We start from the raw sequence: 22,500 nt of genomic DNA, 5'->3' as shown, positions 1-22,500 counted from the left end.
AGGAGCAACTCCTGATGGCAATGTTGCTTATTAAAAGAAAAAGAGAAAGGAAAAAAATAAAGTGTGCAAGCAAGGAAGAATAGTGACATAACAATCTATGACCCACATTCTCTTCACTGTCATGCCTGCATCAGCACTATTTTCTCAATATTTCGCCCATTAAAATGTTCAAATTAGTCCAAATATAGGACTACATTTTCCTTTTGGTCCCACTAACATTCAGGTTTCTAAAAGGTGCTAAAATGCTCAGCGGCTACTGTTCGATTGTGGGTGTGTGTCATATGGGTGACTGGGCTGAATAATGATAAAGTTGGTTTCCTACTCGATGGTACAGCTATGAGAGTCACGTGAGATCTTTCAGCTGTGCCATCCTCAGGATGCAGCCATCTTGGTCTTTTGTTCAAAGGAAGCTCCCTGCTTGCAGGGTCCTAGTGCCCATTGAATATGTGCCTGCTCGGAACGGGCCAAAACGGGTGGATTTTTATTTTTTTTCTTGAGTATCGGTGATCCAAACAACTTCACATGCGACACTGCACTTCCTGGGATCCTGAGCGATACACCAGCCACATATCAACTTTATACAGTGCTGGGTTCTCAAGATAATCGTGAGACAAACAGACAAACAGACAGACAGACAGACAGACATACAGAGATTACTGCATTTATAGTTTGATATTTTAGCATTTTATATGAAAACAAGTGCACAGTAAACATGTCGTCCCCCACCCATGATGCTCCTTTGGACTTGGCAATGATGGAGTTGAAACGTGGAATTTCTATTTGAATGAATATGACACACATAGAGAATCCTAACATGTAAAACAAGGATTATTTTAGGAAACAACCCAGAAGCATTTCCATGTCTAAACTCTGAAAAGTTGAGAAGTATACCGTGTCTCTGAGTACAAGAGGCTGCACTTTTACTGAAACACAAAGCAGAGTTTCAGTGTTCAAAGCAAAATATATTGGAAATGGTAAAAACAACTTCTAACAAGTACCAGAGAAGAGCTTTGACCGTTTCGTGTGGAAGATAAGACAGTCAGTCAGGCACACAAGGCCCACAAACACAAACACACAAATAGTCACGCAAATTCATCATGGATATTAGAGATTAATGTGTTCTAGTAGAACCACTGCACGCGCACAGCTTGGGCTTGTGTATTCACTGCTATGATATCGGAGGAACACCCAGACACCCTAGCCAAAAACTATCACTAGTCTACTCTAGCCAATATTATCAAATAAAAAAAACTAGACCCAACTTATCTATTCTATGAAATACAAGGACTTTAACTACAATAAGTATACCCACAATACACCTAACCTCTACACTAACCAATGAGAATCATTTCAAACAAACAAGCTAGGAAGCAAAGTAGCCCCCTGGGTAAAATGGACTATACCTGTACTGAGACACACAGTAGAGTTTTTTTGTGTACAAAGCTGAAATTTACTGGCAATGGGGAAAATGAACAGCGCCTACAGTAGCACTCCTAGTGGTGGGCTCTGGTACGGATGACGGATGAATGGATGAAGGGATGAGTGGACGAGTGACTTTTAAAAGGTCTCCCCTCGGATTTCACCGGGTGGGGGACAACAATGGCAGCCATACTGTAGGTGAAAGCAACACTGAGTCACATACAATTATACTGCATACCGTATCATCATGTATAGGATAAGACTCATCACATGCCAGAGTGTACGTTTCCCAGAAGAAGGAAATACAATGGAGCTTCTGTTTCCAACAACCTGCAGGGTCTGTCACGAGACGTCCACAAACCTGAACATTTGGACATAGACAATTTTGCGCTTAACAGTCAAACGGGTCAAGGCAAGATGGATAACAAGCCTCAAATCACCTCCGCAGCCTCCCACCAAGAGCGTTAACCCCCTCTGGAACATTCCACGTCAAACGACCCCCGACCCCCCCCCTCCCCAAACTCCCTTTCAGCATTTTTTGGACCCGACCCAATATCTCCCTGGGAAATCCGGTCTGACCCAGTGGTGGAGCAGAGATTCTGAGGGGTGAGTGGACCCAGACACCGAGACATGGCGGGCCTTACTCCTGCCTCCTCCTGTACCCCTGTCTGCCACTCATCAATATGGTTCATATTAGGGGGATTACGCAAGGCTCAGCACTAATGCTGCTCCTCGCGGAGAGAGAGAGAGAGAAAAAGAGAGAGAGAGATGGTGGGAGAGTTTAGGAGCGTACTCCTGCACAGTGAGGCATTGTGGAAGATGGAGGGAGGGAATATGTAACGAAGAGATGGACTGAGGGGAAGAAATAAAAGAGAGTAGGCATACTGTAGGGGTTTGGGTAGAGAGAGGTGGCAGAACATGTGAATATAGAGAAATGTAATTAAATTGGTGACCAGTTCCCCAAAATCATCATTCTTAACGCAAATGAAAAAACAAATTAAGTGAATTAGGTCCTACAGTCCAATCAAATTAGGTGTTGTATTCATAACAACAAAATGGCTTCTAGGATGGACTAATTCCAATGCAATCTTAAATGCATCATTAAAAGGTCTCATAAACCTCATAAAAGGTTGAAAAATATTTGCAGCCATCTGCAAAATTGCAAACTGCAACTGATAAAAAAAAAGAAGAAAAAAAAAACATGCACACGGAGGCTATCTAAAACAATTACTGTTGGAGCACGAAGGTATTTCTCACAATTAGAAAGGATGTAGTGTATTACACAGGCCCGATCTGTGCTGGCAGAAAGAAAACAAGAGAAAAACTCTGACTCTGGCACGGCAAAACAACATTTTCTTTTCTGGGGGAGACGTGGGGCTGTCAAGGAGCTCTGGCAGCAGTGAGCTTGACAGGAGGGGAGCTGGGAGGGGGGGGGGGGTTGAGAGAGGGAGGGGGGCAAGCGGCGGGGGTCCCGGGAGGAGGGGGAGCTCAGGCTAGACGGATGGCGGATGGTTGAGGAGGGTGAGAGGGTGAGGGAGAGGGGGGTGAGCCGCTGCCCCCCGTCTCCTCCCGCCCCGGTGTTGGGGGGTCCCGTCACGTCAGGGGCCGAGGTGGGCTTTGAAGCTCTGACAGGTCAGAAGGGCCGGGTCAGGCTGAGGATTAGCCCATGGGCCAGGGGGTCTCAGAGGGCCGGGGTCACGGACCCCTGCACTCCCGCCCCCCTCACACACACACACACACACACACACACACACACACACACACACACAAACACACCTCCGACCCTCATACCTCTTCTTTGCCCTCCTCCACCCACCACAGCACACCCCAAACCCTGTGATGATTTACCCACAACAAGTTTGACCTCTCCTTCCTCTCCCCTCCAACCCCCCTCCCCCGTGACCCTCCCCCCCATGAACCCCCCATGATTTACCCCCACCCCCCTGACCTCCAACCCCTAAGCTCCCAGACTTCCACCCGACCCGTGGATGGAGGCAGGGGAGCCAGAGGCGTTCAGCGCCACGGCTCAGGTGAATGGCGGTGGTGTCCGGGGAGGTCAGCTCACCTCCGCCTTCCTTTCCCCCGACCATCAGCACGAAAAGCGGGGGTCAGTGTGCTGAACCACAGCTGTCCCGCGGAACCGACCGCGGGTCGACCCAAACACTCGCGGCGGCGGCGGCAGTCAGAAAGAAAGACACGCTTCCGCCCACTTGACGACCCGCCGGCAAAACATTTAGCGACCTCCTCTGTGTTCTTCCGTCGCTTGTCAGAGGTTCTGTTTTCAGCGGGACTATGAGCATGACAAGGCCGGACATTCGCCAGTCATCCCTCTCTAATCTCAGTTTGTGTGGTTTGTGTGAGAGTGAGAGAGAGAGAGAGAGAGAGAGAGAAAGAGAGAGAGCAAGAGAGAGGTTTTTTTGGGGGGAGTGCGGGGCTCCACAATTCAAGCTAATGGCAATTAATACAACATTATTGATTAATGGTAAGCCCTACTTTTGGCTCCTGCGCCATTAACTTTGTCACGGATACTCTTGGTTCTGGGTCATTCTGATATCACGCGGTCGATAGAGAGTCTTTTTACATTGCGGCCCGTCAAAGACGTTCCAGCTCACCCTGCGCTCTCTGCTGTGAGCTGACCTGACCCTTTCAGTGTGGGAATGAGGTCAAACTGCTCTCATATGACAAAAGGGTTAGCCACCACCACTGTCCGCTGCATAGCGAACCCGAGAAATTCACCAGAACCATGGGGGATCCGCCATGGTCACTGACCTACTGCGAAACCATCGCATACCAAGACCGGGAAATGCTCAACCTTCTCAGATATCCACAGAAGACTCAGCCAGCATCGAAGGTGAGTGAGGTGTTGTTGCTATGCTGCTAGGCCACTATGTAATGCATGCATACCCCTCTCTCTATCTTGCATTACAGACATACTCTGCCTATCGCCTCTTATCAACTACTTTCCTTCTCATGTGAACCCTGCTGACAGCACGATAGTGAGATGGCACAACACACGGCAAAACGCCACGGGGAGCGTGACTTTTATCTAGTCAGCACATTCCACACAAAGCAAAGCACTGAACTCTCGCCACCGTGTGCAGATAATGCCATCAACAAGCCGCCTCTTTTGCCCTTGGTCTTTGCGGAGCATGGAAAAAAAACAAGTGTGGCCCGCGACGGGTGACATTTGACACAGGAAACGAATGTCGGCGAGCAGATTCAAAAGCACAGAGCCGGTGGCAGTCCACCAAGATGCCTGAGGGGAATTCAAAAATATCCTGTGGCTTATCAAAATACAATTTTCCTGAATGCCTTTACATAACTCGACAGCACCTTTTGATCTGCAGTGTTCCACACGCCGAAAGCAGATTAACTGGAAAACATTGAACGGTACTAAACCTAAAATGTAACACTGACATATAATTGCCTTACACAGAGAAAAAACACTTTCCCACTCCCCTCTCCTCGGCGCTGTGAGCCAGAGATCCAGAGCGGTGTTGGGGGGGGGGGGGGGGGGGTGACCTGAGGTCCATCCCCAGAGGGGAGATATACGGTGCCCACAGCCCAGATCCTTGGTGCCTGGCTGGGTAGACGGTGCTCGGGGCCAGGCGGACCACACCAGCTGCCCCTCTGGACATGGGCAGGCAGGCAGGCGGGCGGGCGGGTGGGCACGGCCTGAGCTTAAATCAGCCTGCAGCTGCAGTGCTCAGCATATTAACTTTGGCTCTACTTCACCCCCTGACCAAGAGCAACTCTGAGCAAAAATAAGAGGTTTTTTTTTCTTTTTTTCTTCCCTCTCTCCCTCCCCGACGGGGTCAACGAGGAGATCGGGGTTCATGTCAGATCAATTCTGTCTCCGAACCGAATCGAACTTTATGGCGGTGGAGCTGACGCCGCTGCCTTCACACTCCCCTCATTGACCAATAGCACAGCAACTACACGTAGCGTCGTCCAGCGTTCACACCGGAAGAGCTTGCTGAGCATATCTGTTGTTGCAAGTTTGTTTGGAGACAGGGTAACCACTCCGCCACTCACCTGTCTGTATATCGCCTGGTGGAGTCACTCAACAGTAAGCCGTGGGGCGCGTGGGTAAACGACGGGTCGCGAAGCAGGCGATGGCGTAGCGGCTGGAGGTGCTGGCACAGCGGGCAGTCGGGCTTGGAGGCCAGGAGGGTGGCGTCGATCTCCAGGTGTTGCTCCATGGTGAAGAACTGGACCCCGTACACTTCCTCATCCACGTCCAGCTTCAGGGTCAACGGCGTGTCGCAGAAGACGTTGCTGGGGCCTAGCGACAGGTTGTTGCCGCTGACCGTCAGCAGGAGGATGTTGTGGATGGCGGGCAGGGCGGTTTCCTCGGGGCTAAAGAAGGTGACCCACACGGTGAGGGAGTCGGGCACCAGCGGGTAGGGGAACTCTAGCTGGAGCATGCAGCCCTGGAGGGGGCACTCGGACAGCCCCACAGCCCCCTGCTCGATGCCCGAGTTGGGGCTCCAGGTGCGGACGCTGGGCTCGCACGCCTGCTCCACATCTGGGGGTCCTGGGGGTCAAAAGGAACAAAGATGAAAGTAAGTATCATAGAAAAAGAGATCAACAGACTCAACATAACTGACATAAACTACATGAACCAGACATAACAAGCAAGTACACAAACAAACATGTAAACTTGCAAACAAAAACAAAATAGTATGTATAGTTGTTAGAATTGCAAACATGAAAGGGCTAGATTGGATCGACTGTGTTGCTGGTACACAATGCATTTTACAAACAGTATGGTGACATCGACCACATCTAAAAAACCCAAATGACAGATGGCTTTTGTCTCTGAAGCATCAGGGTAGAATGAACACAGAAGGGCAATAATGTGACAGAGTTCCTCGCTAAAGGACTGAGACCAGCAGAAGAGGCCCCGACTGCTGCAGCTCCGGCACGCTGAGGTGAGTTCCTCCCGAGAGAGGCCCCGCAACAGGGTTCTTTCACTGCATCGCGGTCATTACACTCTCAAACAAGCGCGCTCCTGCCATATTTGGAGTCCGCACAGCTAACTCCTATTATCCCGAGTGACGTATACCAACATTCATCAAGCTCTTCGAGAAGCCAGCGTGCGGCAGACACTGTGTTCTCCCACAATTTCCTTTTGTGCATTTCCAAACTGGCAACCGACAAACCCATTTGCTAACCTCATTTCTGGGCACCACACAAAATTCCAGTGTTTAATCAAGTGAGCACTGAATTTGGGTTCCAGGCCACATTATCTCAACACATTTATTATTGTAAGTGTGTGTGTGGCCAGTGTAGAGGTAAGTTGAAAAAAAATATAATACAGAGAGAGAAACAAGGAACCGAGATACTCGAAGAGTTTGCTTTCACTCTCCTCCTTCCTCCCTCACTGTGGCCCTGGTTTTCTGCGGTGCTGAGTTTTTCATTGAGTTTGTGAGGGAAGGAGCTGCAGCCACTGAAAATATTTTGTAATGTCAGCTGTTATGATGGGCTGGACTCCTGCTCTGGAACTCCTGCTAATGGCAGGCTACTGTACGTTGGCGATTTAAGTAGAGACAGGATCGGGGTGTCATCCTTCACATCGTTCAATACCGTGTGCCAACTGTGTACTGTACTGTGTGTTGTCTGAACCAGCTCAGTGGCCTTGTGGTTAGAGTGTCCGCCCTGAGACTGGGAGGTTGTGAGTTCGATCTCCAGCCGAGTCATACCAAAGACTATTAAAATGGTACCCATTGCCTACCAGCTTGGCACTCAGTATCAAGGGTTGGAATTGGGGGGCTACATCACCAAATGATTCCCGAGTGCGGCACCGCTGCTGCTCACCACTCCCCGAGAGGGCGGGTCAAATGCGCAGAACAAATTTCACACACTCAGGTGTGTGACAATCATTGGGACTTTAACCTTTAACCTTATCACACTTCCAATTCAGGCTTTTTAAGTGAAGTCGGTTTGCTAGAATTTTCGTGCATATGTGAATGCTCCAAATGAACTCTGACCCCTCTGAATCCAACCGAACTTCGGGTGAGAAGGCTTTTGATCGATAGATTGAAAACCGTCTGAATTTCAGTGAATAACGAAAATATATAATCTATAAGAGCAGACTGAGTGAAAAAAGTAAACGAGAGATCCTGCCTCCGCCCTGGGCCGCGTTTCCCAGAACCATCGTAGCTCTACGTGCGTCGTAAGCTACGTTGTAAGCTCTCCCTTTAGATGGCGCACTGTTTCCCAGAGCCTCCTTAGCTAAGGTACACCTTACTTAAGGGATACTTTCTTAAGGGCGGTCTGAACCCATTGTAAGCTGCCCCTTAGCGATGCGCTCGTTTAGCCTGCTTAGAGCAAAATTATACTTTTAAAAAGGAGAGTTGCAATATAGTGCGCATCTATCTACCCTACCTGCATAAATTACATCATTAGTCTACAATCAACTTTATGAAAATTAATGATGAAAACATGTTTTTGTAACCTACATAACACATCACAGGAATGTGGTCTTTTAAAGTTATATTGATCTAAATAAAATATAGGCACTACCCATAATATAAATACAATCTGTGAACAGGGAAATTCTTCCCTGACCCCTCTCAACAATGTTTGTCTACCGGCTAAGAACATTTATAAAGCAGTACATTACATTACAGTGTGGTTCACTTAGCTTAAACAGCGTATTGTGAACACCAAGTCCTCCAGGGTCACTTGTTATTATGATCACTTTTAGAATGACTTGGCCCTAATGTCTTGTCATACACAGTTCCTGGACACAACACTGGCGTGTTCCCACAACACATCTGAAGTCACGTTTAGGGTCTGAAGAGCGCACTAGGTTCCTGTGTTCCTTTTCAGAATCCCTTTTGTGCAGTATGGCACCAAACACAGGTGAAACACATCTGAGAATGACAGTCTGTGCCCCTCGATCACGGGACAGCGAGAAAACCCTGCATTCGTCCAATTTGAAAAGGGCATTTGTCATCATAATTGTCACAACGATTAAATTTGAGAAAGTGTCTCAAAATGTATTCTTATTCATTTGTCATCATAATTAATCTTGAAAACGACTATGACTTAGGCTGTTATGCTGCTAAACCTTTCTATCCTGCAGTTGAGGTGTAACCTTTGCTACTCACAGTCAAATGATCGCTCCATTTGAGTTGAGTTGCTATTTCTAAGAGTTGAAAGGCCTTTACATACATTTTAATTTATATACACAAGTATGATTTATATATAGAAATATATTCTTCCAAACTACAGTAGTGTGGTAGAATATACTTGTATATATAAATTAAACTTGTGTATATAAATTGTATGGGGTAAAAATGACTATAAAATACTTTATCTGTAAAATATCAAAAATAATTTTTACACAGAAAGAGCTGCAGCTGCGATATATAAAACAGCTTTATTCAAGAGGTACTTGACCTAAAATTGCTTCTGAAGCGGTCAGGAAGCCAAGATGAGCAGACACCCAAACCTGCTCTTTGAATACGAGCCTTGCTTTCTCTGCTGATTGGCTAATCCCGATGGAGTATTAGGCTGTCTAGGAAAACACTTGTTCTAGGAAAGGGGCCGAGGACACTGGGAGGAATTCCAGCTTAATTGCAGTGGTCTGAATGAAGGCCGTTGTGTCTGCGCTCAAGCCCTCCGGCTCCATGTGTGAGTCAGTGGGGTTGTGGGAGGCTGGGAAAGGGGATGGAATGGACTGAACCATTGATGGATGGATATGTCTTGGCGTGCTCTGTGCTTTTTAAGAAAAGGGATGGGCTAATTCTCAATGACTCATTCTCTCATACACGTATGTGAATGCGCACACACACACACACACACAATACGGTACCCACACACTAGTAGCCACACACATACTGTACACCCACACACTCCGAGCAGAGTGGCGGACACTGTCCTCGACTTCTGTGTCTGCTGCCACTGCGTCAGACTGCTTGAATTTCGGCCATGACCTCCGTCCAGAGGGCATGAGAGGACCCACGATGGAAATAAATCTCTGGCATTCTAGTTTTTGTCCCTCGACAGCACGTCATCCACCATCACGTCATCTTAACCCCGTTAATTCCCAAGTATATCTGTCATGGCCGTCCATCTCCGGGTCTTTCCGCTTGGCAGGCGGCACGCTTCTCACAGTCGATCCGTCAGTCTCGCCGCAGGCGGAGCGGGTTGAGTAGGTGTAACGGTTCTGAGGGGTTCTGAGGGGTGACTGATGAGATGACAGCGGTGATGAGCATAGCAGACAGTACCGGGGAGGTGGCAGAATGAGACATTCCTGTCTCGGTGGGAGTTTCCAAATATTTCCCCCGGCGTGCTCCTCATCGCTCATCCCACCATCTTCACCAGATCGACCTCACTGACCTGGAGTCAGGATCTTCATAGAGGGGGGGGGAGAAATGTTCCTCGTCTTGGCTTGAGGATCCTTATATAGTGCAACTCTTTTTATAGGATATTGGAGGGAATTCCTGTGACATTATACAAAGAAATTAACCAGAACACGGTGGTGGAATGTTCTAGCACCCCGCTGTTGATTCGCCCTCTTCCATAAAAGTTCGAAGAGCCAAGCGGGAGAAGCGAGGGATGCCATTACGATGTTTAAAGCTTGGAGCAGGGTAGGAAAGTCTGCAGCAGTGAAACTGTGTTGAGGTCGACAGGAGTGCTACCAAGGAATTTTGAGGCAGAATTTTGGAGAGGGATACTCAAAATAGCTCTGGGCTGAGTTTCCCAGAGGCATCGTAGCTACGATCATCGTAGCGCTATGATGAACGCCATAGCTTACGATGAACGTAGCGCTACGATGCCTCTGGGAAACTCAGCCCAGAGCTATTTTCAGTATCCCTCTCCAAAATGGAGATTTCATGCTCTTCATGTCATGTTGTAAGACTGTCAACACAGAAAAGTACCTCGTTAGATGAGGTAACATGTTTCACAATTGATATTCGCCTGAATGTGTGTGTATGAGTGCGTGCGTATGTGTGTGTGTCTGTCTGCGTGTGCGCGCGCGAGTGTGTATGATGGTTCCACGCGTCTAGTATGTGCAAGCGTCTGCGTCGGAGCGAAACTCCGCCCACACCTGCCCGCCTCCTGCGTGTGAATGGGTGCGTGGACACGATTACATCCCCCTACATGTCTCCCTGTCCATCAGTGTCCATACATCCCCCTACATGTCTCCCTGTCCATCAGTGTCCATCCATCCCCCTAAATGTCTCCCTGTCCATCGGCGTCCATACATCCCCCTCCATGTCTCCCTGTCCATCAGCGTCCATAAATCGTTAGGCCGGGATCGAGCAGACCACCTGTTCCTTCTACCCGAAGCTCTGCGTGCCTGAACCCCTTTGGCCTCTGTTATCCTCAGCCTCATCCTGCTGCGCTGCTGACGGGTGGGGGCCAGGGTTTCCGTTAGAGAACATCGCTACCGTTCAATGTGTCCCGGAAGATTAGACTTTTCCGGACAAACTGGAGAAATTCCGGTCATTATATTATAATATAATATTAGGCCTATTATAGGTGTTTGTCGTGGTGATTGGCGGTTGGGTAGCTTATATATGCCATTTATTGTCTCATTTCGCATCCGTATGATTAAATGTGTGATAGGCTGTCATGATTCCATGCACTAGGCCTATATGTATTTGCACAGCCACAAAAATAGTCACCTTTGAATTGCGACTGTAGGCTAGAACATGAATGTTTATTTCAATTGCTTGAATCAGATTTGAGGATGTAGGCTAATTGGTTTGGGATTCGCGACAGTAATATGTGTTTACTCATTTCTCTTTCCAGTTTTAGCCTACCCTTTTTATCAATAAAACAGCGTCATTATAACTACGGACATCGCAGTAGGCTATGAGGATGAGGAGGACATAACTGTTGAGAAACAACTGACAGGCGGGCTGGGCTAAATAAAGAAATGCCACAATGCATGTCTAGATATATAACATTTTTATTTAAAAGTGCAAGAGGTTAGGCAACATGTAGGCTTCTCATAACATTTTAATTTAAGGCCTACGGCTGCGCTGATTGGAATGATTGGATAGGCTAAAATAGAACAAAACTCTTTGAAAATAAATATAGCCTACTTAAATAAAGTGTAAGAACTTACAACGTGCATAGGCTATTTTCCATTCGATATTAATAGGCCTATGCATTTTCGCCATTTTCACCTCAAGCTCCGTACCTCGATCAGGCTCCCTCTCGCTTGCTACGGTGGCCCGCTAGCCTATAGGCAGGTTTATCTATGGTGGCCCGCTAGCCTATAGGCAGGTTTATCTATGGTGGCCCGCTAGCCTATAGGCAGGTTTATCTATGGTGGCCCGCTAGCCTATAGGTTATCTTACGGCTGTTGTTTTTTCATCGCATAGGCCTACTAGCCAATAGCCTACACATTAAGAGAACAAAATGAATAGGCCTATTCGTTTTTTATATATTTTAAAGGAATCATGATATATGGACATTTTATTTTAGCCTATTGTAGGCCTCATACAATTAAGGGGAATTATTTTGTCCGGACATTATGACCGGAGATATTTGAATATATCGGACTTCAACAGATTTTTCCGTACAAAAACCGGTAATTAACGGCTAACGGAAACCCTGGTGGGAGCACCGCCTAGCCTGTCTAACGGCTAACCCTCGTTCTCATACGCTGACGGACGGAGCGCGCGGGATCACACATGGCATCGCGCACAATCATGCCGCCAGCGCTTGACATCGTGTCGCTTTGAAATGGCGGAAAGGAGTCGGGGGAAAAAAAAGTGAACGCAGAGCGTGGCCTTACATCTGGGCCCTGCCGGGTCAGAGATGAACACTTGGCAGTGGGTTCAAGGCAACAGACAGACAGACAGACAGACACACACACACACATAGATGCACGCATTCGCATTCCGTTAGCGAGGCACATGGGGAGAAGATGCTATAAGCATAATGCATGCACATGTGCACAGCGTGGTACGCACTGTACTAAGGTTCAGGACATAAAAACACACACGCACACACACACACACACACACACTACACTACACATCCTTCCTTGTGAATGTCACTAACCACTTGCAATTCTCGCAACTATCCGGGGTGTTTTCCACATGCTTAGTCCAATCCACATGTTTTCCTAATCTGCTGTTTTCCCCCACCACTGTATTTCCCTGGGGCGCACAGATTTACGATGGGTGCTCCAACTTTCCCCGACTGTGCCTTGTGTTCCCCAACAGAAGTGGTGTGAGGACACGAGCCACAAGCCCCCAAACTAAACAGGTGTTGGGTGTGTTACAGCGTGTACTGTAGCGCGTACACACACACACACTCACGCGTGCGCACACACATGCCCGAACATGCCTGCGTATATGCTCACGCATGCCCGGGCATGCCCACCCACACACACGCACGCACGCACACACGCACACACGCAAACATAAGGCGACCCACATTCAAAACACACAACCACCTATTCAACCACATAGAAATACCATACCAACATATGCCATCGCATAACCCCGTACACACACACACACACACACACACACACACACACACTGAAAGCTTATTGTTGGTATGGCGATGGGAAGCCCCCTGTGGGTGGTGTTTATGTGACCGTCGTAAGCTGCCACTGCTGCCGACAGAACACAGGTGCACACTCACACACACACATGCGCACACACACTCTCACTCTCTCACACACACACACACACACACACACACACACACACACACACACACACTCTCACACACACACTCTCTCACACACACACACACACACACACACACATATGCACTCTCACACACACACACACACACACACACACACACACACACACACACACACACACACAAGCCAGAGCAGCTGTTGGGGCAGTATGGTGGACTTGCTCGGCCAGGATAAACAGAGAGAGAGAGGAGAGGGGAGAGGGAGGCTGCTGCTCGCTAAGGAGAGCCCTTCCAAGAGGGAAAACAGACAGGAGTTTACAAACGGCGGCGTAGACAAGCCCAGGCATGCCTCTCTCTCTCTCTCTCTCTCACACACACACACACACACTCACACACTCACTCACAGACACTGTAGCCTGTGTGCACAGAGAGTCATGTGACTGCGCGCACATACACATCATGCACACACACACGCACACACACGATCCTGCACGCACACATACACACACGGACGCGCATGCAATACACACACACACACACACACACACACCATTCCAGCTCCCTCTCTGATCCTGAGCCCAGTGAGTCACTGAGTTCATTATTAGCCATGTGCTGTCTGACACTTGCCAAGCTAATCACATCTCGGCGGATTCTCTCGACTTTGGCTCACTCCTGACCCCCAAAGGCTCACTCCTGACCCCCAAAGTCAAGTCAAGTCGAGTCAGTCAAGCTTTATTGTCATTCCACATATGCACGACACACACGGAGGGAACTAAAAACATGATTTATCTCAGGCTACAGTTGAACACAGAAGACATACTGTCTAGTCACAGGCACAGAGCACAGAGTAATATAAATAAAAGTACAAATATAAAAATAAAGAAGATATAAATCACAGATCTAGTACAAACACAATTATACAGCATGTTTAACTATGTTTGGGGGAGTGTTTGCAAACATGTGTGTACTACAGCGAATTGTAAAGTGACCATCGTCATGTACGTGCCATGTGCAGTCCATTTGTTTATGTGGTGGATGCTGGGATGGTTCCAGGGGACCTTTAGCCTGGGTCCAGGCATTCGAATCCACCAAATCCACCAAAGTCGACTGATTCTTGGTCAAGTGTTGCCACTGTACATGAAACGACGGTTTCTCTGAGTAAAAAGTGATCGGTCCGATGAGTGCCATGGTGGACTAACAATTAGCCAATCAGCACTAGGGGCGGGTCTAACGCCGTTGTTGCTATGGTCGAGCATTGGCAAGCTGTGCGCTGGACCCAACAAGGAGTGATATCAATGGCTGTTCAATGGCGATTACAATTACTTTGAAGTCAACAGCACTCTGCTTTAAGGCGTTTAAGTCAAAGGGGAGAGGTTTTTTTGCGTTCTCGTTAGAGCAGATACAGTACCTTGGTCTCTAGTGATTGGTTAGGGAAAATTGAATCCCCCCCACAGAAATCAGTTAGAATGGAAGCAACGTCAGATTGAAGATCTCAACAGAGTGTAGCGAGTTGACAATTATTTCTGATGTCGGGCTGGGGGACCTTGGCTGTCCATTTGCTCATATGGTGGATGTTGGGATGTTCTGGGAGCTCTGGCCATTGAGGATCCTCACAGTCATGGGCGAATAAGCTGTTGCACCATCTAGCGGAGGTGGCACGGACACTCCGGTACCTTCTACCGGATGGTGGGAGAGCAAGAGACTGTTGGAGGGCTGGGCAGGATCCCCTACGATGCTGGTGGCCCTGCAGGTGCATTGTGCATGGTAGACGTCCTGATTGGTGGGGAAGAGAAGCACCGATGATCTTTCCCGCCATGTCCACTATCCAAGGACTTTAGGTCTGAGGCCTTGCAGTTCCCATGCCAGACAGTTAAGCTGAAATTCCAGAGTCTGGCTGTGGTGCGTTGATCATGGCCACTCTAGACAATGATTGGGATTCCACCGAATGCGCTGTGGCACATTTCAGAAGCGTCCCAGAACAGAACCGGCACTCCACTCTGCTCCAGTAAAGATATAGCCTTGTACGACCATCCCGTTCTCGCAAGCTCACATTCTGTTTCACTAACGCAGAACGGTCTGGCCTTCGCCTCCTCCAGAGCGATTATGCCAAAATCCAGACCATACCGGGCCAATCAGGGACTGCGTTTTAACTGCTGTCCCGCCCCACGCATCCCCTGATTGGTAAGTGTCCCTGCCGCTTGCTAAACAAACATGGCGGCACCCGAAGCAACGAGTGGTAACTTTAACGTTAAAAGAATAAACACAGCTATAAGTGCAGTTATTGCAGAAATAGACTTAATCACAACACTTAAACAAGAACAAGAGTATGCACTAGCGGAGTTTCTTGGTGGAAAAGACGTTTTTGCCGTTCTTCCGACTGGATTTGGCAAACGTTTGCTGAACGCTCATTGGCTTAAGGTGTTTGTCTGTCAAGGCAAGTATCCCCTCCCACATAATCGCTCTCTATGGGGCGAAGGCCAGACCGATATTGTGGAGTGAAGCAGTGAGCTCGCTAGATCGGGATGGTCATACCAGGCTAGTAAAGATAGGCACTAGGTCTATTTTTGACGAATGCCAGATCTGAGACACATCAAGTAGTAGTAGAAGAAATGGGTAGTTAGGTCCCACTCCCTGGCGGCCTTGCAGAATATCAAACAAAATGTTTGTTCCTGAAGCCAGGTGGAGGACGGAAGAAAACCTGACCGGATCCGGAACGCCACACAGGTAGGTGGAATTGCGAGTGGGGTCTCCTGAAATGTGTACACCCCGGAACTTCGTGCTGCTCACTCTATGGCGGCACCGGCGAACTATGAAATCCCAAGGATTGGTATAGGATCAGCTTTTCTTGTGTCTATTATGATCTAAGATGCAAAACTGATCCTAGATCAGCACTTCTATGATTCGGGTAAGGAATGATCTGGTTTTAGAAAGTAACTCAAAAGTAATTTAATTAGTAATCTGACTTCTATTCAGAGAGTGTAATCAGTAAAGTAATCTAATTACATATTACCAATTAATATTTAGAGAAGGTAATCAATAACTTTACTTGAATACTTTTATTAAGTAGCTTGCCCAACACTGACAATGACGCACACACCCACCCACACACACACACACACACACACACACACACTCCAAACAATGCTTAATACTGCAGCTGCCAGAACCAGGCTGCGGTCAAAGGTGCACAGCTGTGCCGACTATTTTTAAAGCCCAAATTCCACCTCCCTAATGTTGCTCCCTCTACAGTTGTTCCGAAAATCCACTGGAAGAGCGAGAGGGAGAGAAATATCCCGTCTTATTTCTGGAATGCTGCTGATTTCAGCATTCATCGTCCTCAAATTCCCTGACGGAACTGGGAAACGATGCCATGAACGTGATCTTCCCACATGGCGAGCGGCATATAAGCTCACGTTTGGGAATTTTGGTTTAACAGAATTGTCCGTCTGGAATAAGAACCTTCCATCAACTTTGCCTCTCGGTGTCCCTAAGCTCATGTCAGGGGCTTTGACTCAGATGAGTCAGTTGCATGTATGAGAGATGACGCAGAGCCCCAAGTAGATGCTTGGATAGAGACTCAGAAATTACAAGTAGGAAAGCCCCATTGGGGGTATTGTGGGGAATATACTATCAGCTAGCTAGACATGTTGATAGAATGAAGATGGATGAGAATGAATGAACTTGTGATAAAAAGTGTTTACTATAATCACTGCATGAAAACGGGGGGTTTTGTCAGTAAGCAACACTGTAAATTGCTGTGGACGTTCATTCAATGGAATTCTAGCCAGACCTGCCAACCAATCACGAGTGCTTTTTCTTTTGAAAAGGTTCCATTGTTCTAGCCAGGTGGTTCTGCTGTTCAGATGCTAATTAGAGTCGCTCAATACTCCACGGGGGGTGGAGGTGGAGGAATGGTACTGTATGATCTCCACAGTTTACAAAGTTCACAAGCTGTAGAGCAGCTGTTTACTGCTGGGAATTAGAGGTTTGCATGAAGTTTAGGTGCATTCACACGGTTGAAAATCCCACCTTTCATCCAGTGAATATTGATTAATATCTTATATGATTTGACCCTTACTTCACCGAATTATCACAACAAACAGGCTACACAGACACCTCAAGTGGAGAGTCACACGTGGGGGTGAGAGGAAAGACAGACCAATGAGAAGGTAGGAGTCATGAGGTCATCATGACACTGGGCGGTCTTACCTTCTGCCTCGCGGGGGCTCCAGTGCCCCGAGGGCGAGCAGGGGCGAGGGGAGGAGGAGTTGGAGGCATACTGGAGGAGGACCCGACCCTCGGTGCATTTATCACACACTGATCCCACTTCTCTAGGAAACCAACAGACAGGCACAGCAACCAACTTAGATACAGTCCACGGATATAAGTGGCACCTGTACACATTGGACAAAGGTTAAGAGTCTAAATTAATTTGTGGCTAAAGTAAAAGCCACAAATGAATTAGTGGCTAAAGTAGTCGAGCGACTAAGAGCTTATTATGCTGAGAATCTTTCAGTTGATGATACAAGCGTTAAAATTGGCATGAGCAGTCTCCATGGGTCACAATAAAATGATCCTGAACATTAGACATTTCAAGATAGTGGCCATTTTTCAAGATGGCCGACACCTTAGTGGAGCAGTTAGTAATCAATTAGTTGGTGATACAAGCATGACAATTGCCATAAGTCGACTCAAAGGGTCACTTAACAAGAAAATACTCCCAGACATTTTAAATTTCAAGACAAGTCACAGTCAAACAACCTCTCATGACAGTGTCTTTTGAGGAACCCAATAAATCTCTATGAGAAAATCTATCATTTAAAGACCCACATGGCGGGTGGCAACCATCTTGAAAAATGGCTTCTATCTTGAAATGTCAAATGTCTGGGAGCATTTTCTTGTCAAGTGACCCTTTGAGATGGCTCATGGCAATTTTCATGCTTATATCACCAACAAAATGATTACTTAGGCCTAACTGCTCCACTAAGGTGGCGGCCATCTTGAAAAATGGCCACCATCTTGAAATTTCAAAATGTCCAGGACAATTTTCTTATCAAGAGACCCATGGAGACTGCTCATGCCAATTTTCACGCTTGTATCACAAATTGAAAGACTATACAGTAGCACTTATCTTCTCCACTACAAGAGCCAGCTAAGAAACAGTCCACACATCATGCATAAAGTGGACGGAGGACAAGATTAGATAGAGGCGACACCCCAAAGGCAGACATTTTGTTGTTTGTTTTTCCTTAACTACAAAAGCAGAATGAGGGCCAATGCCAATGCTATTCACTTTCACACGCCTGCACTTATCAGTTGATTTGACTTGGGTCCAAAGACGGCGTTGACTCCATGACTGTATGTGACCCTATCCAGGTCATTTCACCTGTCAAAGAAGTGTCCGGAGATTGGGGGGAACCACTCCAGAGTGATGGCATCATGTTGCTGCTCCACCACTTGGGGCGCCATCGGCACCGGGGGCGGTTTGGCATCCGGTTGCCAGGTTTGGTAGATGAGGTCAAGGTAGCAGTGCATCCTGGCCACTTGGTTGAGGGTGAAAGAGTCTGTACAGTCGTCATCTTCGGGAAGGAGAACATATTATTAGCAGCGCCAGGAGTTTTCCCATGTCATAAACTAATTCCAGATCTCATTTATTAGACATACTGTAGTGAGATAGGGCGGTCTGTTAAACACTTTACAAACTAGGAAAGAGGGCCTCTAGAAAGTATGTGTACAAGTCCACCTCTGCAGCGAAGACATCTACACTGTACGACAAGAGTCTATCAGATACTCACCATGTTATTCCTATCTGACGCCCCTGCAAGATTCCACACCTGTCTCGGTTTGCACACATACGTGACACATGGGATACTGTACGGCTGGAAATTCCTATGTGGTGATCTCTGTTTGTTGGTGTGAATGAGAGGGGTGTGTGTGTGTGTGTGTAATAATTTCTTGTCAGTAATGTGTGTGTGTAGACACACTTGTGTTTTGTCTGTGAGAGTGAATGAGAGGAGTGTATGTGTGTGTGTGTGTGGGTGTGGGTCTTTGAGAGTGAATGAGAGGAGTGTATGTGTGTGGGTGTGGGTGTGTGTGTAATTATTGTCAGTGATGTGTGTGTGCAGACACACTTGTGCTTGACTATGCATGCCTGCCTGTGTGTTGGATCTCACCTGCGTAGCTCATGTAGTTGTTGTATGGCGTGCTCGTGAAATGGCGACGGCCGCAAGTGTCATTGCCCGGCTCGGGGTCTCGGCAGTGCTTGTATTTGGGCGTGGGGTTGGTGTCGGCGCACAGGTCCCCCGTCTCGAACGACGGCTCCGTCTCCAAGCAGGCGTCATTGCACGACTCGATCTCAGAGATCCCCCGGAACACGTGGTACAGCCCGAGGCTGTGGCCAATCTCATGGATCATGGTGTGGGTGTGGCCAAACGTGCCATAGAAGGAGGGGTTCAGAACTATTCCACCTGTATATGAAGAGTAAGGAGCATTTTAGTGTTAGTACACACACATATACACACGCACACACACACACACACACACACACAAACATGCTTTATGATGTAATGTGCGATAAAGTGCGAACACAAAAAGCTTCCACACAAACACCTATTCATCCTCTGATGTAAAACAAGAGAGCTGGAGATGGATTCAGACAATGCATTATTCATAGACCCACATATCGTCATTATCACCTTCCTCCCTGTCAAAATGGAGGTCGAGATTACTCAGGGAATGGACTGTAATCACTCATAATCAACAACGGGGCTGGGGAGGAAGGTGGGGAGGGGACCTGTGTGTGTGTGTGTGTGTACCTGTGTGTATGTGTGTGTACGCGTGTGCCTTTACCCAGATGTGTTAGGGCCTCTTTGTCCCAGGGCCAAGTGGCGACTCCCGCAAGATCTTCATCAGATGAGTTGGCAAAGAAGACGTTCAGGTGAGTGGAGCCGTCCAGATTAAGGATCTCTTTCAGCTCTTTCACATCCAAATAGGCCCTGGAGATAGAGAGAGAGAGAGAGAGAGAGAGAGAGAGACCGTCTCAGATTGAGCTGGTGATGGAAGAACAGCGTCTGTTCATTTCTAACAACCATAGTTCTTTCCTGGAGCAAAGACACTTCAAGACTTCACGAGTTCCGGAAGTCAGCCAAAGACGCTTCCAGATTCACTCCAGGCCTGGAAGAGCACATATTTCGGGTTACAACAAGGGCGCACAGAAGAGTAAAATTTCATTTGGCCTGACAACAAGTCCTGAAGCGACAATATTACAGGTGGAAAACATCTCAGATTACAGGAGGCACTGGGGAAGATACGTCGTTGCTGATCCCAACAAGTTCTGAAGCAACAACACAACTTCTTTGTCAGGAAACACAAGACAAGTAGCTGGATTTGCTTCACTAGATCTGATTACAGTGTGTGTTTACTGTGCTTGGCCCATGCTGTGCTAGGAATGGTCAGGGAATATGGTGCGGGAACACATAATCCAAACCGTGAAGCTGTCATACCCTTTCTGCTGCGTCAGAAGGATTTATCCAAGGGGATAGCCGGTGGTCCTGGCAAATACTACTGACACGCTCGGTCGACTCTTGGAAAGGTGAAAAATCTGCAGCAAATGTGCCATTCCTAAAGTTAATTTGTGCCCGTTGATTTATAGTTTAATGGGCAAAGTCACAGGTATTGCTAATCGCCTACTGTGTATTGTATCATATACAAGTTATATGAATCATATAACTTGTGCATATATGCCTTATTGCAATTATAGTCATCAATAAGGCAGTGCATTGCATGGTTTTCATCCACTTTGTTGAATTTCTCCCATGTTCATATACAGTATGTGTTTGTGTGCAGCCTCACAAGACTTACCAGCTTGCATCCAGGATGTCCACTGCAGCCTCTCACCAGCAACAGTAAAAACACAGAATTCTATAGTCATTTTATACACACTCACATACATTCATATCGAACTGGTAGCACAGACCCCAGACCAGCAATATGAAAACCAAGGTGACACATAATCATGCTGCAACCTGGTCTCACCCGGCAGACGTCAGAATTCGACGTTTGTCCATTGCCTCCAATCGTCATTTCTAGACGGCATCATACAAATGATGCAAATAACGTATATGCGTGGAGGAGCTCGGGCAGCGAGCATTGAGCAATTGCGTATTGCGATATGCGGAGCGCGCCCACTAACCACAAAAACTCTGAGAACAACCAATCAAAAACGTAGGCCTATCCCACGTCGTCTGCCGACGTTTATAACTGTATGATGCCGTCTAGAAATGACGTTCGGAGGCGATGGACAAACGTCGAATTCTGACGTCTGCCAGGTGAGACCAGGCTGCATTATTGGACTTCACCTCAAGTGACTCCTCTTGTCTGACTCCGCCCAAGACATAATGGACCACCGACTGGAGTGCCCCCTGGAGGCATTAATAACAGGGAGGGGTGCTGGGGAGCAAAGGCAGCAAATCGACCTGCTATATTTTACATAATTACACGGATGATTCATTTGAGAGGCACCCCATTTCATAGGGACTAGTGGGGGGGGGGGCGATGTGAGGTGAGATGGGTGTTGGGGGGGAGGGGGGGGGGGTATGGAGGAGGAAGGGACATGGCAGGAGGTGCGTGTGCAGCTGGGTGGGGGGGGGGGGGGGGGGTGAGGAATGGGAGGCCTTCAGACTGGCAGAGGATCCGTAAGTGGAGCGAGAGGGAGAGAGGGAGGAGGGCAGAGAGGAGGCGACGTGAAGCGGGGGTGGAGCACACAGCCATAAACGCCGACAGACAAATGAGGACGACATAAAAATACAAATAAAAAAGTGCTGGATAAAATCATGGGGCCAAAGTGGGGCCGAAGTGGCAGATAAAATCAATGGTGCCAAGAGGAGGTATAAGGCGAAGGGAATGAAGGTATCATTAGCCAGTGTCAATTCACGCTAGGCGAAAAACTACCTACTCACGTCAAACTCTATTTTACATCATATTTTTGAGACAACATTGAGACAACCCTGTTGGGAATGTTTTCGGTGACAAATCTTCATTGTGGATAAATTCAAGTTTAAGTCTGTGCAAAAACATAGCAACATCAGTCAGCATTTCTATTGAAAGATAATTGCTGATCATGATGCCGTATTTTTAACTTCTACTGTATATCAATTATTTTTTTTATTTTTTTTTATCAATAACTGTTGTTAACTTGCATATAAAAAAGAAAAGTGTCTTGTGTGAATTGGGCTTAATACACAGTCAGTCCAGTGTGTCATATGCACAGTAGATGAAAATCGCAGGACAGATATAGGGTGTAGGCCTATTTATGGGTTGTCGAGACATCACTTGCTGCGATTTTGAGTCGAGTGGGAAATACTTAGGGTTTGTCCACATCTGCCATTTTACTAGCTATTTCTGACGTCAAACAATGCGGTTATCCTATCTACACGCAACCGCTGACACCAG

The 22,500-nt window shown here is 47.4% G+C and overlaps 1 protein-coding gene across 1 annotated transcript in view; it reads right to left on the bottom strand.

The window, feature by feature from the left end:
- pappaa (pregnancy-associated plasma protein A, pappalysin 1a) overlaps nt 1–22,500 on the bottom strand; it is a gene marked incomplete at both ends in the record, with an annotated part of 53,047 nt that overhangs the window by 10,302 nt on the left and 20,245 nt on the right. Inside the window, 5 exons of the mRNA XM_084442590.1 lie at nt 5,455–5,956; nt 17,260–17,381; nt 18,437–18,629; nt 19,224–19,517; nt 19,900–20,045. Of these exons, the coding sequence (XP_084298716.1) occupies nt 5,455–5,956; nt 17,260–17,381; nt 18,437–18,629; nt 19,224–19,517; nt 19,900–20,045 (1,257 nt within the window). The remainder of the gene's footprint in view (nt 1–5,454; nt 5,957–17,259; nt 17,382–18,436; nt 18,630–19,223; nt 19,518–19,899; nt 20,046–22,500) is intronic.

The sequence above is a fragment of the Borostomias antarcticus genome (assembly GCF_949987555.1).
Source record: "Borostomias antarcticus genome assembly, chromosome: 8".
Taxonomy (NCBI): Eukaryota; Metazoa; Chordata; class Actinopteri; order Stomiiformes; family Stomiidae; genus Borostomias; species Borostomias antarcticus.
This window is presented reverse-complemented; position numbering and strand designations above follow the sequence as displayed.